Genomic DNA, 15370 nt, shown 5'->3' on the forward strand with positions numbered 1-15370 from the left:
TTTTCAAGGTTTTTATTTTTAGAATATGCCTGGAAATACCTTAAATTCTCAATGCCAGCAACTCGTGCTGAAATTGTATGGATATTTTGAGTTGGAAAAAAGGAACGGAGGACCCTTATTGTCATCTTTGGCTTGTGTTCAAGACGTATTGTAATGAATTGTATGTTGTTTATTAATTTGCCTATCATGAAATTGTTTTTAATTTAAGAGGGTAGCTGCTACCTTGAAAATATCACGGCGTACACTATGTACAATTAAAAAACGAAAAGAAAGTAATCCTGTCCTTTCAATTCCAATCAAAACTAGACGTCGTCGTAAAAGCTGATCTGACTGAATAAAACACTGTGTACAATATGTACCTAGAAAATAAGTATAAGTTGATATTGTACAAAATAAAAACGATCTGGTTTATATCCCAGCCAGTAGATGTTTCACATCAAAATTAATACATCTAAAATAAAATTTCACAATTATTACTAGTTTTTATTTGTTTTTTTTTTAAGCATATTAGTCTACAAAGTTTAAAATGTGAATTAGAAGAAAAATAAGTTGTTACTATGGGAAAACATCCTTAAGCATTGTACTGAGAGATATAAGATTTAAATATAAAAATAATGACAATCGAAGATCATTATTCGAACGAACCAATATTGCTGCTTTAAGAGCAAAATTCTTTCGTAAGTACTTTGAAAACTTGTTTTTTTGGATGAAACATGGATTTATTCAAAAGGAAATAAAACAACTTCCTCACAAGACACTAGTAACAAAAGTGTACGTAAACCAGAAGGTTTTGATGGTAAACGTTTCATAATTGTTCACGCTGGTTCTTCTAAAGGATTTGTTTCTGAAGCAAGTTTATTGTTTTGTTCTAAATCTAAACATATTGATTACCATGGAGAAATGAACAACGGCATTTTTACTAAGTGGGTAAGGACACAAATAATTCTCAATTTAGAAGAAATATCGTTGATTGTAATGGATAATACTACATATCATAGTGTTCTTTTACAAAAGCAACCTACCACTGCTTCAAAGAAAGATGAAATGGTTACCTGGCTGACAATAAATAACATCCAATTTGACCCGAAATTTACAAAACCTGAATTACTACAAGTTGCAAAAATGAATAAAAAAAGAAAATGTGTATGTTATTGATGAGTTACTAAGAGAGCATGGTCATGAAGTGTTGAGACTACCTCCTTATCATTGCGAATTCAACGCTATTAAATTAATTTGGGCAAATTGCAAGTCAGATGACAATAAGCATATTGGTAAGGACGGCTACTCTGATAGTGCTGTTATATATATATATATATATATATATATATATATATATATATATATATATATATATATATATGGAAAGAGGCGATTAATCAATGTAATGGAGACATGAATGGGGAAAAATGTGTAAGACATACTCATGAAATTATTCAAAAGTGGTGTGTCCGAGAGCAAAATATGGTTGATATTGATATTCAACCCATCATAATAAATACTGGAGATAGCTCAGATTCTGAAAGTGAAGAAAATTTTAATTTTGATATTTTGTTTTTTTTTTCAATTTTATTTTAATAATTAAGTCATTTAGTCATATTTGTGAAAATAGGTTGTAACAAAGTAATTGATCTAATCTTTAGGCTAAAACAAACAAACCTTTTACACATAACTTTCCACACTTTATTTTGGAAACTACAGAGAAGTTCGATACACAAGTAAAAAATAATTGATAAAAACCAGCTAGTATAAAAAATAAATACTAAATCTCAAGGCATGCGACATAAGGGAAGTCGTAATATTTTAGCCTAACAGATTGAGCACTAATTTATAACACCCTTTAAGTTTTCTACAAATTAATGTATTTTCGATTTTTTTCAACCGATTTTCGGTTGAATATGTAGAAAACTCAAAATTACGTTCAAAACAATTCTATAATGAGTTTTTAACATTCAGTACAATAAAGAAATAAAAACAATCACTATAAATACTTTTAACGGGATATTAAACATTTCCTAATTATTTCATGAATCTAGAAAAGACTTACGTTTGATTTAAACGCTTTGATTTAATTCGTACAACTATGACGTGCAAAGATACAGCAAACGGAGTGTATTTTCATTATCACTTGCTTTCTATGTTACCCTTTAACTTTAGTAAGAAATGATTTTAAAAGGGTTTTGTTACAAAAATATATTTTATAATTTTCCTAATGCCATGTATTAGGAGGTGTAGAAGGTAATACCTCTCTGGATGTCTCATTGTATGACCGTAATATTGGATCTTTCAAATTTTTATTGTTTTTGGTATTTCTGTGCTCTTTTTTATTCGGTATAGAATTATTTCATTTGTTATTCGATCAACCCAACTTACTCGCAACATTCGTCGGTAAATGCACACCACAAAGGCCTCAATGTTTTTCACTAGTGTTGTTGTAAAAATCCAGCTCTCCATGCCATACAGCAATGTGAGGAATATGTAGCAGCGTCTTAATCTAATTTTAAAGTTTAATGTAATATCTCTATTATTGAGATTTTTTTTATTTTAGAGGACGGCTCTGGTTTTTTCAACGCGAAACCCCTAAATTGGTGATATTGTGGATTCTTTTTAACTCTATTCCATACGCTCTGATATTCATTGGTTGTAACTCTGTTTTGCTGACAACCGTAAGTTTTGTCTTAGAAGTATTACATCAACAAATAAAATCGAAGCATAAAAGTTGTAAAACTTTAATATCTGGGTCTTGTAATGTGAGGTACAAAACAAAACTCATCTCAAATAATTATTTAAGGAAAAATAGTAGAAAACGCCGCATATGAAGAAGACGGTTGTCGTGGCTTGGAATCTTAAGAACTGGTTTTATTGCTTATAGAATGTCCTCTTCAGAGCAGCAGTCAATAAAATACAAATAGTTATGAGGTCGCCCACTTTCGCAAAGATTAAGCATCTTAAAAATAAGAAAAATAGTAAATACCATGGTAGACTTCACAGAAAGTTATGTAATGTTAATATAATATTAATTATATTTATCAATTTGACATGATGTCAAATGTTCTGAAATTTTTTTTAGTTTATTATGTCGAAATCCTTTTCATAATCCCCAAATTTTAAAGACTCGTTGATGCAACTCGTATAAAAGAGAATTAATTATATATTTCAGCGCGAGAAGTTAACCCGTAATAATGCAATGTTCTACGTAAAAAAAAGCATGAATAAATAAGATTACTTATGAATAAATGAAATCATGAATAATTAATGAATAAAAAAATATAAATCATTGGTTATTCACTACCTTGAATAATTAGTCAATAAATAAAAATAAATTCATACAAGAATGTGTAGACAATTATTACATGAATCAAACGCTAAAAGCAAAATACAGAACGTTTTGTTACGTAAAGAAAAATATAGAGAAAACAAGGCATTGTAGTAAAGATCTATTAACAGAAAGGACATTTTTAGCACATAAAGATTATCTCAGATATCTCTGGAACTAGACAAAGGTTATATAGAAATCGCTTTATATTTATAAAGATAAAGAATTTTTTAATAAAGCTAAGGAAAATAATTGTTGTTCTGTAGAAATAAAGGTTTCTAAAAAGTTAAAAAACATTCACAGTAGTGAAGTCACATTAGTAAGGTTAGGTTGACTATTTTATTTATATTTGTATAATGAGTTGTATTTATGAGTGTATGCATAATAAAAATTGCACAAAAACAACACGAAAAGGGAAAAAAAGGTAAAAGTAAATGGATCATTGAAATAAAACCAAAAAAAAAATCCACAACGCTTATCTTACTCGAATATACATAAAAATAATTCAACCATATCATTTTAAGCTTTAAAAGTGAACTTCCCAGTGATTGGCTGTATACCATAGTTTTAAAAAACGTATTATGTAGTAAAAACTTCTTGAGCAAAATGGTATAAAATTCATTTATTTATTTAAATTTTATACCATTTTACTTAAAAAGTTTATACTTGGTTATGGTTATTGGATCGACATTATTATCTTATATTCTCTGGTACAATAGGTTGTTTTCTTCTTGATAGCAGTGAGTTTGTAGCATCGCTTGGAAATATTCTTTCCATCTGTTCACTATTTTGTGTTATTTTTTATGTTTTTTATGTCTTAATTTTTGCTTTTCTAGTTAATTTAAAAACATAAAATAATTTCACATTTCCTTTAGTCTTTGTTTCTATCTTTTTCTCAAATTCTGTCCATTTGTCCGTTTTTGCTTTTGTTACGAATTATTGTAATAATCTGTATTTTTTAAATTTTCATATTTTGCTGGTGTATTATTTTCCAAATAAATTTTCTAAGCAATTTTCTTTCATTTAATTTGTTGTTCTATTTATTCATTCACTAAGAAATTTGCTACAAAAAGCAATGAAAGCATGTTAGGATGTTTCGAAAGAAAAGTACTAAGGCGCATCTATGGAGCGGTAAATGAAAATGGTGTCTGGAGAAGACGATACAACTTCGAACTCTATAGGATATACCAGGAACCAGATATCGTAAAACACATAAAGATAGGACGTCTGAGGTGGGTAGGCCATGTAATGCGGATGGAGCAAACCGAACCAGCTAGAAAAACGCTCCTTGATAGACCTATTGGTCAAAGAAGAAGAGGAATGCCCAGAACAAGATTCCTAGATAACATAGATCAAGATATGAGAAATATGGAAATACGTGCTTGGCGGAGGAAGGCGATGGATAGGGACGACTGGAGAAAAATTCTTGGGGAGGCTAGGACCCACACAGGGTTGTAAAGCCAAAATGATGATGAATAAATTTGCTTTCTTTTATTGTTCTTTTGACTTGTTCCTTATACTTCTCTTGCTGTAGTTATTAAAACCTCTCTTAGTACTTTCTTATTTGTTTTACGTTTCGACCCTAGATCATTTTTTAAGCATTTTCTTGCTTTTGATTTATGGTCATCTGGTACTTTTCAGTATATTATTTATTTTTCAATTTATATGACCTTATAGTTTCATATTCTTGTTTCTTTACTTGGAGTTTGTTAATGTGATTATTATCTGACTGATTTTGTTTTATTTTGTTCCTACTAAATAGTGAATGCTTCCTATTGCTGGACCCCTTTTAACTTTTGTTTATATTATCTTTCTTTTATTTTATTATTTTCTTATAACATGTAATCTATTATCTATTTTTCTTCTCTACTTATAATTTCTCTTGTGTACTTGTGGATATTTTTGTGTTCAAAAAATGTACTACTTATTACTAAATTGAGCACTATATAGAATATATATTGAGTCCTATACAACTTCCTGGTTATTGCACACTATATAACTGGTTATTGCGCCTATGCTACTATTAAAATTAACTACTATATAAATAGTTCTTTTGCTTGTTCCGTGACCAATGCTAATTCTTCCCAGAATGTATACTTATTATAAGCCTAGTCATTATCGTTTGGAACATATAGAATTAGTATTGTTTTTAAATTCTTGTTTTTTTTTTTCATCTCAACCGATAGTATTCTTTCTGAACGGGCTTCCCAATTATTTATTTGTTCTGTTAATCTGTTGTGCACTATGCACCCCACCCCTTCTATATGATAATTTTCTGTTTTTACCATTTCTTGTCATTTTTTCTTAGTTTTATTAGTGTCAGTATATCTAGCTCTGTTTTTTCAAACTCCATCTCCAATTCTTTTACACCGAAAACTCCTACACCAAAATCTAGGTTAAAAGGAAACAAGTATTCAAAGGAAGTAAGAAACATGATAATTGAAAAACGAAAGCTAAGAAGAATTTGGCAACAAACAAGATCCCCTCAAGATAAGACTAAACTAAATCGTGCAAGTCAACAACTCAAAAGGACTATCCTACAATTAAAGAATGACTCAATTAATTCTTACTTACAGGAGTAAACAAATGACGGTAGTACAGATTATTCCTTATAGAAAACTACTAAACGATTGGAAAGCCCTATTATTCACTTTTCGCCTATTAAACTAGAAAATAGAAATTAAGCCAGAAGTAATGCACAAAAAGCAGAGCTATTTGCTACATATTTGAAAATACATTCAAACCAAATAAATCTCAAGATGATGAAGAAAGATGGGAGGAACTTGTTCAATTAGAGGAAGAAATTCTGCTAACCAGATACTGCTAAGTATTTGAGTATAACCTTAGATGCAAAGCTACGCTGGAAGGCTCACGTAAAGAAAAAAAGGGTCTTACGTAAATGTCTTACATTTATTTCTTGGTACAAAACTTGGTACATACTTGGGAGGTACAAAAGAATGTCTTGACTATTTGTAAGAAACTTAATATTGTCGATGCATAATAAGTTATTACTTTACAAACAAATATTGAGGCCTGTATTGGATGCCCACTGTGGGGGTGTACTGGACCAAGTAATATAACAATAATACAAAGATTCCAGAATAAAATAATAAGAAATATTGTAGATGCTCCTTGCTATGTGACAATCACTGACTTCCATAAGGATCTAAAAATGGAAACTGTGGACATAATCATCAACAAGATGGCAGGAAGTCACGAGCAACGACTTCATAGGCACGAGAATATTGAGGCAATTTAGCTCCTCGATACTGGGCAAGCTGGAAAATTGAAGAGGTCGTATTTGAACTAGTTTGAGTGATAGGTGATAGTAAAAAGCAGAGAATAGTGCTTGTGCGCATGTGCATGTTAGAGTAGTGCACTATCTTGTTAGTTTGGATAAGAGACGTTATGGGGTAAGCTCTTAATTTCAAGGAACAGTATTAATTTAGTTTACATTAAAATTGCGAATTGATCAGTTATGACCAGATTGTAACTTTAATATTCATCGTCGTAGTGCAATACGATAATAAATTCTAATAAGTTTTGTGGAAGCATTAAAAATAAAAGTTTTCAGTGTTTTATTGTTACATATCTGGTCCTTGAAAAATATTATATTTGGAATTTTACTGTAGATAGACTTTGACTTGTTAGACAATTTCATTATGCTTAAGTAACTATTTGCTATTAAAATTTCTACGTACCAAGGATGAAAAATCAAAAGAATAAATTTAAAAAAACCTTTAATTAAATTCTTTAAATATGTTTAATTATTTCAATCTATATTTTAAAACGAACACATTTAAACGTTTTTTGTTAATAAAGATAAACCCATACAAACTCCCTCACAAATCATTGTTCCGCTGACCCATTCAATTAAATTTTTTGTTTCGAAACGGACGTATCCACGTTAACAAAAGAAACCGCTCCCCAAATCAACCAAAAACATTTAGGCCTTAAGCACAGACAGTTTCGCACAGCATCATTTGTATTTCGCATCAAAAAACAATTGAAGGGGAGGCTTCTTTACTAAACTCTTCTCTTTGGTTTTATAATGGTTTCAAAGGAGAAATGGAGATAGCTATAAATCATAGACCTCAATCAAAATGAAATTTTCTTGGCAAATATCCATTTTGCGGAAAATACATTTTGACGTATCGAAATATGAATTGGTAAATATATTTTGGGTCGTGATTTGAATTCAACGGGAAAGACATTAGGAGATAATTTGGAGCATGCATACAGTCAATTTAAATTTTCGACAGGATTCATATTTCTTATCATCATAAATATGCGAGTTTTGTTGAACTTATACAAAGAGTTAAGAAATATTTTACCTGTAAGTTCTGTGAGTTTATAAAAAAAATTATATACTGTTTATTTAACTTTCCATATTTATGTCATTATCCCTCGTTACAACCAAAAAGCAATTATGTATACCACTTCCAGGTTCCAGCGGCGAGGTTACTTCGGTAGCAGCTTTTACCGTGAGGCCAGTGGTGTGTATGAGTATTTTTGAGTGTGAATGTGTGCAAGTCTAAACAGGCAGAGACAAAAACTGTGTTTTCTAGTGACCATTGTTCCTGCAAGCCGTTTATACGTCTTCGACCAACTTAAGAACTAGTGTATTGTACTCAAGCTTGCCTTAACGGCCGGACCTCGTCTGAGTTCGATAGACAGTTATAATTCCTGCTAGTTCAGGTGAGAAAATAGTTGCGGCTATTTTCTCGGTGAATGGACAGTTATCGTTGAGTAGTGAGATTGGAAAACCGCAAGAAACCAATCTCTCTCTGCTTGGGGTAAGGAAAAGGAGTGGGTTATAGATGGGTAGAACAAGCTAGCGGATTAGCTTCAAAAATGTCAGCTTATTCGCCCAAGAGTTTATCGATGCAAGCCTGCATTAGAATGAACGGAATGTGAAGTTGTTTGTCTTGTGATTTTCGGATTCTTACGTGACCTAGATAAGAGCAGCAACTTTTTAGGAACCTGATCTGACTTTCAGAGTAGGAACTGATCCTCAGATGCTAAATGGGCTAACAATACATTTCATATATTACCTTGAAATCGATAGATAAACGCATAAAGTGCTAAAAGATACATCAATTAGCTATCTTTAATAAGCATACCAGATAGAAAAAACACACTGCTTTAAAAGTCGTGGAATGACAAGCAGATAGCGGCAATTAATTTTAAAAGCATGAAGGAAACGTTTAACAATTACTTCTTACAATCAATAATGAAATCGCACAGAAGATTAGACGAAAGTAAGTATTTACCTTCATCTATCAATGGACAACAGTGGTTGTTCACAAGTCCACAAAGGAGAGGCCTATCTCCACTGCTGGAACAGCAGTTCTTGGACAGTAGATGGAGGCTATTCGTCTTGGACATGCAGACTATCTGCAAATTATCATGTTTTGATGGAAGATGTTTAACAAAATCAGTCTTTAATTCAGTAACTACTTTGACCAGTGCTCTGGGAGTGAAGATTATAGTTTTAAGTCAGGTCAAATACTTAGGTCTAATAGTCGATCACAAACTGATTTAAAATCCATACAAAAAATGTTAAATAGAAGGCTGTAATCATACTTAGAAGACGCAATTAAGTTAGTGGAAAAATGTGAGTTAAGCTTAAAAGTATGGTTATACAGAAAAATAATAAGGCTCGAAAGAGTTTATTTTTAAAGTCTATTATATCTAAATATATATTAAGTCCAACAGATCTATATTTTCAAGAAAACCTATCATTTAGATGAGATATTACATGTACAGGTATTTATGGCGTTAGCGAAATGTTGAGCTGCAGTTTTATTACAATACATTTTTTTGTTTTCGTAAAATCTGCCTATTCCTCTATTCACTTATAGTTGCTATCTTAGTGAGTCCAATAAAAATACCTGTGATTACTTTCAGTTCAGACTATCAAAGCTCCAAAATTCTTTTTATGTATTGAACACAAAGTTGCTATAACATTTTTGCTTACCTTTGGTCTTTTTTTTTTCGTCTTTATAGAGGGGGGGTCTGGAATCTTCAAAAGACATCTCAGTCCAGGGCGCCGCCTGACTAACTTTAGTGCAGGATTCGTTCTTCGTACTCCCGGCGATAGTTCCCGAGGTACTTTAAAATGCCCTCTCGTCGCCGAGTCTACGCCGAACGCCTACCTGCTAAACCAGACCCTCCTCTGTCAACCAGCGATCCGGAAGCGGAATGGCCGCTGTAAGGCCGGCATCACTTCCGAATCACTACCTATATTCATTCATTCTCCATTCATACACATCCACACTCTATTCATCAGCAAGGAGGTTCCCTGTCTCGTTCCAGGTAGCGCGTAGAAGACACTCATCGCTCCTAGTTCGGCATTATTTGCAGATGGGCATTTCCTCCTTCCCCACAGTCTGACTCACGCATTCTAACTCACACAGTGTGACCCACTTTTCTAGCTTCACCTTTCAGCATCATTCACTCTTACCTTTAGCGTTGGTTTAGCAGTCTTTCTTCCTCTTCCTTTTTCTTGATCACTGCTAGGATATAACTGTGTATGTTAGTCCAAACTAATTTATTTTCAATTATTCTCTCAATCATTTCTCTCACTGTAACAAAATTCACACCTGTCTCTCTCTCCATTCTGTTCCTTTCCACTATCCATCTGCTGCAATCTAACATCGTATGTGTCACAGTGTCCGAGTATCCACAGTATAGGCATTCATCTGTATCAGCCTTTCCGATCCTATAGAGGTAGGCCCTAAAACACCCGTGTCCTGTGAGCACCTGCGTCAGGAAATAATCCAGTCGCCTGTGGCCACAGTCCACCCAATCTCTTATGTTCGGGATCAGAATTTTCGTCCACTGTGCCACATCTTCCGTGTTGTTCCATTCTTCTTGCCATCTTTCAACTGACCTTTCCCTTTCCTGTCTTTTCTCAGCCACAGTAAGGTTTGGACATCTTCTCTCATAAAGCTCTTTTCTTTCCACCGCCAAAACATGCAACGGAACACATCCAGTGATGGTCCATAAGGCTGCCGCAGACACAGTCCTGTAGGCGCATGCCACTCGCAACAGACTTGTTCTGTCTACTCGTGTCATGAGACTCCTACAGGCAGTTATCTCTACCGCCTCGCTCCAGACTGGTGCCGCGTAGAGGACGATCGATTGTACAACACCGTGTAAGACCCTCCTCCTTTCGGATTTGGGTCCTCCAATGTTCGGCATCACCCTCCCCAACGCAGCCGTACTATTCGCAGCCTTCCGGACCACCTCCCGCACATGCTCTCCCCATTTTCCATTCTGGTGCAATGTCACTCCTAGATACTTTACATGTTTCTTAGGTGTTAGACATGCTCCCGCACATTTTAATTCAATATTTTGCCTATTCCTTGTCCCCTTCAGAATGATGGCTTCGGTTTTCTCTGTCGCAAGTTTCAGTCCGTGCTGCGTCATCCATTTCTTTACGACGCCGCCTGCGTTTCTAACCCGGTATTTGAGATCTGGTTCATCCCAAGCCACTACCAGTACAGCGAGGTCATCCGCGAATGCGAAGGGGGTTGTACCCTCTCCGTATTCACAGTGCATAACCCCGTCATATGCCAGATTCCATAGCGTCGGGCCCAAGACAGATCCCTGGGGTACCCCGGCCGTCACGTCCACGATCGTGCCCTTTTCCACCATAATCCTTCTCTCGGACAGATACTCCGCCACCACATTCATCAGGTAACCAGGACATTCTCTCTCCTCCATTGCCTTCATTACCTCGTTCCACTGCAACGTATTGAATGCATTCTTAACATCAAACAACAGCAGAGCCGCCCAGCGATGTTCATCCCCTCTGTTGCGCAATGCTTCGAGTACACTCATGATTGCATCAATCATGCTTTTCCCTTTGCAAAAACCAAATTGCCTCCTTGATAAACCACCTGACCTCTCAATCATGTCGTCTATGCGTACTCGCAGCATCCTTTCATACAGCTTACTGATGCATGGAAGTAGACAGATGGGGCGATACTTTTCCCTAGCTTTGGGAAGCAGTATTAACCTCGATGTCCTCCAAGGCTCAGGAAAAGTTTGTGCTTCCAGCAGTGCATTCATATGTTCCAGAAGCCACGCAGGTTCCACCCGTCGTAGACCCTTCACCGCCTCAGGTGGTATCTGATCTAGTCCTGGGGACCTACGAGTCTTCAGTGAACCCAATGCCTCGATAAGTTCATCCATGGTAAAGGGTACAGCTTGCTCAGCTCCTTCATCCCTCCATACACCATGACATCTGCCGTCCGGAAAGAGCTCTCTTGTTACCTCAAGCTTCTTATCCATAGGCATTTCGTAAGGAGACTACGCATGGAACTTCTTCATGACGATCTTGTACCCCTGACCCCAGATGTCCTCATCCAGCTGTTCACACAACTCTTTCCAGTGCCTTCTTTTTTCTGTAAGGATTTTCCTGTACAGTTCCCTCTTCCTTGCGCGGTACTCTTCCTCGATCTCCTCGATGATCTCAGGGTTGATTCCTGCTCTACCTCTTGCTCTTGTTAACCTTCTTCTCATTGCTATACACACATTTCTTAGTGCCTCGATGTCCGCGTTCCACCAATATGGCATCCTGTTGACATCTTGGCGACCAATCTTGCTTCCCTCCATCGCTTCTTTAATGACTCTCTCCAGGCTTTCCACTGTCGGTGATTGACCCTGCATTATGCTCACTCTCCATTTAATTAGTTCCTCGTATACTTTCCAGTCATTCCCATCGCCGCATCTGCCCACCGACGTCCCGGATGCACGGACCGTGTTAGTGGTCCCCTTTCCAGTTATCGAGAACTCAATGTATTGATGTTCAGTTCTAGTGTAGTCTTGCAAAACCTTCCAACCTACTGCTTTCGCCGCTATTTCTTGTGTCGCCATGGTCACGTCGATGTACGTACCTGTACTTCTCCTAACAAACGTAGGTTCCAGACCTGTGTTCAGAACCACTACGTCTAGAGCACACACCCAGTCAGTTAGTATCCTGCCGCGAGCATCGGTGATGGGAGATCCCCAGTCCGCTGCTTTTGCGTTAAAATCTCCCAGCACTACGTATTCTCCTCCTGTGTTTCCCACTTCCTGCATGATCTCGTCTATCTTCATCTCGTACTCGCCCACCGTCACGTTTGGAGAAATATAACAGCAGACCAGTCGCACCCCCTCCATCCGAACAATCACATATCCTTCTTTCGGCGTAATTTCATACACTCGCAGTTTCCTATTGTAGATTCGTACAGCAGCTCTCCCGGTCGTATCTACAAACCATCCTCTTCTTTTCACCGCTGTTGGATTTGGTTCCGCCGTCACCAGCACATCGATGTTCTTTTCAACTGCGGCAGTCTCAGCAAGATCATGTGCTAGTCTTGCCGTTCCCACATTAGTTTGGAGCACTCTTAGCTCTCGAGTCATGTTTTCTTTGTTTGCCATTTCTAAACCTTGGATTTCTTTCGCGCTCTCCTTTACACTCTCATACTCTTGAGACTAGTCCTCAGTTATTTCTATTTTCAACCAGTCGGTTGAACTTTGGGCATATTCTTGAATTTGCCACATGCCCATTCACGTCGCAGTTGAGGCATCTGGTTGTTTCTTCCTTGCATTCCAGCGCTATGTGACCCTCTTTGCCACATCGGAAGCAACATCCTCTTCTGTTCTGCCCCTTGCAGTGCCATTGTTTGTGTCCAAAGGCAAGACATCTCAAGCATCTCGGTATTTCTAACCTTGATTTTATTACTCAGCAGGATGTGTAGTCTACTTTTATTCTTTTCATTTGCAAGATCTTTTCGGCAACATCTTCATCCACATCGATCACGGCACTCATCATCCCTCTTACTGCGCCTCGTGTCTCGGTCCAAATTTTTAGAATGTCACAGACCCGCTCTTTTCCAGCTGCTTCCTCTGTGGCCTTTTGGATCTCTTCTTTTGTTATATTGGGTGGGATTTCCTGTACTAAGATTCTTCTCTTCACGATGCCTCCTTTTGCCACTGCTCTCGACACGCATGTATTATCAGAGAGAAGTTTCTTCACTTCCTCTGCCTTTTCCCGTCCTGCGACCAACTCCAGTGATATTCCTTGGTCTCTAGTCTGTCTGATCCTTTTAATGTCAATGTCCTTTCTTCCTGTCAGCTTGTTTTTTACCTCTGTCATTAAATCAACAAAGGATTTTTCTTTGGTTTTATTGATGATTACGACTCCATTTTGTTCTTTGGACTTGGTGTTGATATTGGTCCACCTTCTTGTTGTTTTTTTACCTAGGAGCGTGATCGTTACATCTTATTATTAGAGCTTACCTTTGGTCTGGAATGTTTTTTCAGTGGTATACACTAAGTTTCTTTTTTTATTTGAAATATATATAGAAATATTAGCTTTTTCTTTAGCAATACTACTAGCAATCTTATTACCAACAATTCCGTTATGCCCTGGTATGTTTAGGAAAAATATCCCTGGTTGTGCACTGCAGCAGTTGCTTAAGGTACTGTTTGCAGTTCCAGGTCTTACTGACTTATATGTTGTAGACTGCAAAGTTTTCAGTGTCGGTGTAGGATGTCTATCGGAGGTAATAGATATTTTGGCTGAACTAAGGCGTTTCTTAGGCACTATTAAGGACAAAAACCGATTGCCATTAGTTAAAATTGAAATATTGTAGGAGTAATTTCAAGGAATATTAAAAGTTTGATGTTAGGACCAGTAACCCCTATTCCTATTCCATTTTGTATTTTTGGTTTTTTGTCACCTCAAACTCGTCATTTATGATAATATTATATATAAATCAGATTTAATACATACGCCATTAACCTTACTCTAAGAGGAAAACTCATTCATCCCAGATACCTAGGGTATCCAAATTATTGAGTTTTGGGGAACTATTTCCATGTTATCAAGCCCTAGATAACCTGGTATGTGAAGTATCTCCCTAATATTTCGTACCGATTTAAATGTCGAGAGTAGTACAGCTTTCTGCAAGGCGTTGTTAAGATGTTCAATCAGATCCAGTTGTGTTATGTTTCCTAGGAGGTTTTCCGGGATAATACTAGTGGTAGAGATAATATTAGGTATCCTCTGGGTTCTGTGACCAAAAATAACTTTTGGGGTTTTAAGCCATTAAAACGCCACAATTGGCTAGTGCGTGTTAACGAGTTGGTTTTAAAGTGGGGGAGAAAAGGGTGGAGATAGGAATGCTTTGGGCCTGGACATGGTTTCGCCGGGGTTGGGAGGCTGGGGAAATCAATAAGCCCGCGTGGGCAGGTGTGCTATCCTTTAAGTAAATCTATCCCCTGCCGGGATCGAAGAGAAGTATCTACCCTCTACCTCTTCTAAACTAAACTAAAACATTGCGTGTATTTATTCGTGCAAACCACTACCTTATTCACAGCATATCTTCTAAATAGTTCTACACATTTAAACTAAATATTAAAACTATGAACTAAAAAGATAATTTAGTAAATGGTCAGCAAAGCAAGTTTTAACCCACTGCGTTATAGGATAAAAATAAGCTACTATTTTGATGAAATATTTCTTAATACAACAGATCTTTAATATCTGTTTTAATTTTAAAGAAACTTTTGAAGAAAGAGATATGAAAAATATTAAATCGAAAGACGCCAGTATTATATCGTATAGATCTATGATAAAGAAAATTATATTAAAGAAAAAAAACTGATAATTAAGACTATCGATGGACAACAAGAACCAAGCAAAACTCATAACTATAGGAATTATTAATATAAACAAAATTATCCTGCAATTTATGCAAGATAATGATTATACATAATTTTTATAAAACTTTTTGCAATCCTCAAGCTATAATTCCGCAAAAAATGGTTATATTTTAGTTGACAAACTAATGGCGAACTGTCACTGTGCTCATGGTACCAGAAAGTGTCCCGTATTACTTATTTGGCATATTTTTTTCAAGCAAAGTTTTTCTTTGTACGAGTTTTTTAACAGTTAACTACAGTATTGTTTTCTCATTTTGTTTTTAACTCATTTTTAGAGCTGACTCTTCTTTATATTTTGTTTTTTTTTGTAAGTGTATATTTCTAATTTAAGTAAAA

At 35.8% G+C, this 15370-nt stretch overlaps 1 protein-coding gene across 1 annotated transcript; it reads right to left on the reverse strand.

The window, feature by feature from the left end:
- Window positions 1-302: 302 nt before the first annotated feature.
- Window positions 303-12745, reverse strand: LOC140435800 (uncharacterized). Its single transcript, XM_072524520.1, has 2 exons — window positions 12029-12745; window positions 303-359 (listed from the first exon to the last, which is right to left on the reverse strand). Exons 1-2 carry the CDS (start codon window positions 12743-12745, stop codon window positions 303-305), a joined length of 774 nt encoding a protein of 257 aa, XP_072380621.1.
- Between the last annotated feature and the right edge of the window lie 2625 nt (window positions 12746-15370).

Source organism: Diabrotica undecimpunctata, chromosome 1, assembly GCF_040954645.1.
Source record: "Diabrotica undecimpunctata isolate CICGRU chromosome 1, icDiaUnde3, whole genome shotgun sequence".
Classification (NCBI taxonomy): Eukaryota; Metazoa; Arthropoda; class Insecta; order Coleoptera; family Chrysomelidae; genus Diabrotica; species Diabrotica undecimpunctata.

Bases quoted from the DNA above. Each gene is read 5' to 3' on its own strand.
- LOC140435800 (XM_072524520.1), bottom strand. From the start codon at position 12,745: ATGGCAAACAAAGAAAACATGACTCGAGAGCTAAGAGTGCTCCAAACT. The intron at 360-12,028 runs GTATACGAGGAA...CTTATTTTCTAG, and splicing joins GCGATGGGAATGACTGGAAA to GTACATATTGTACACAGTGT.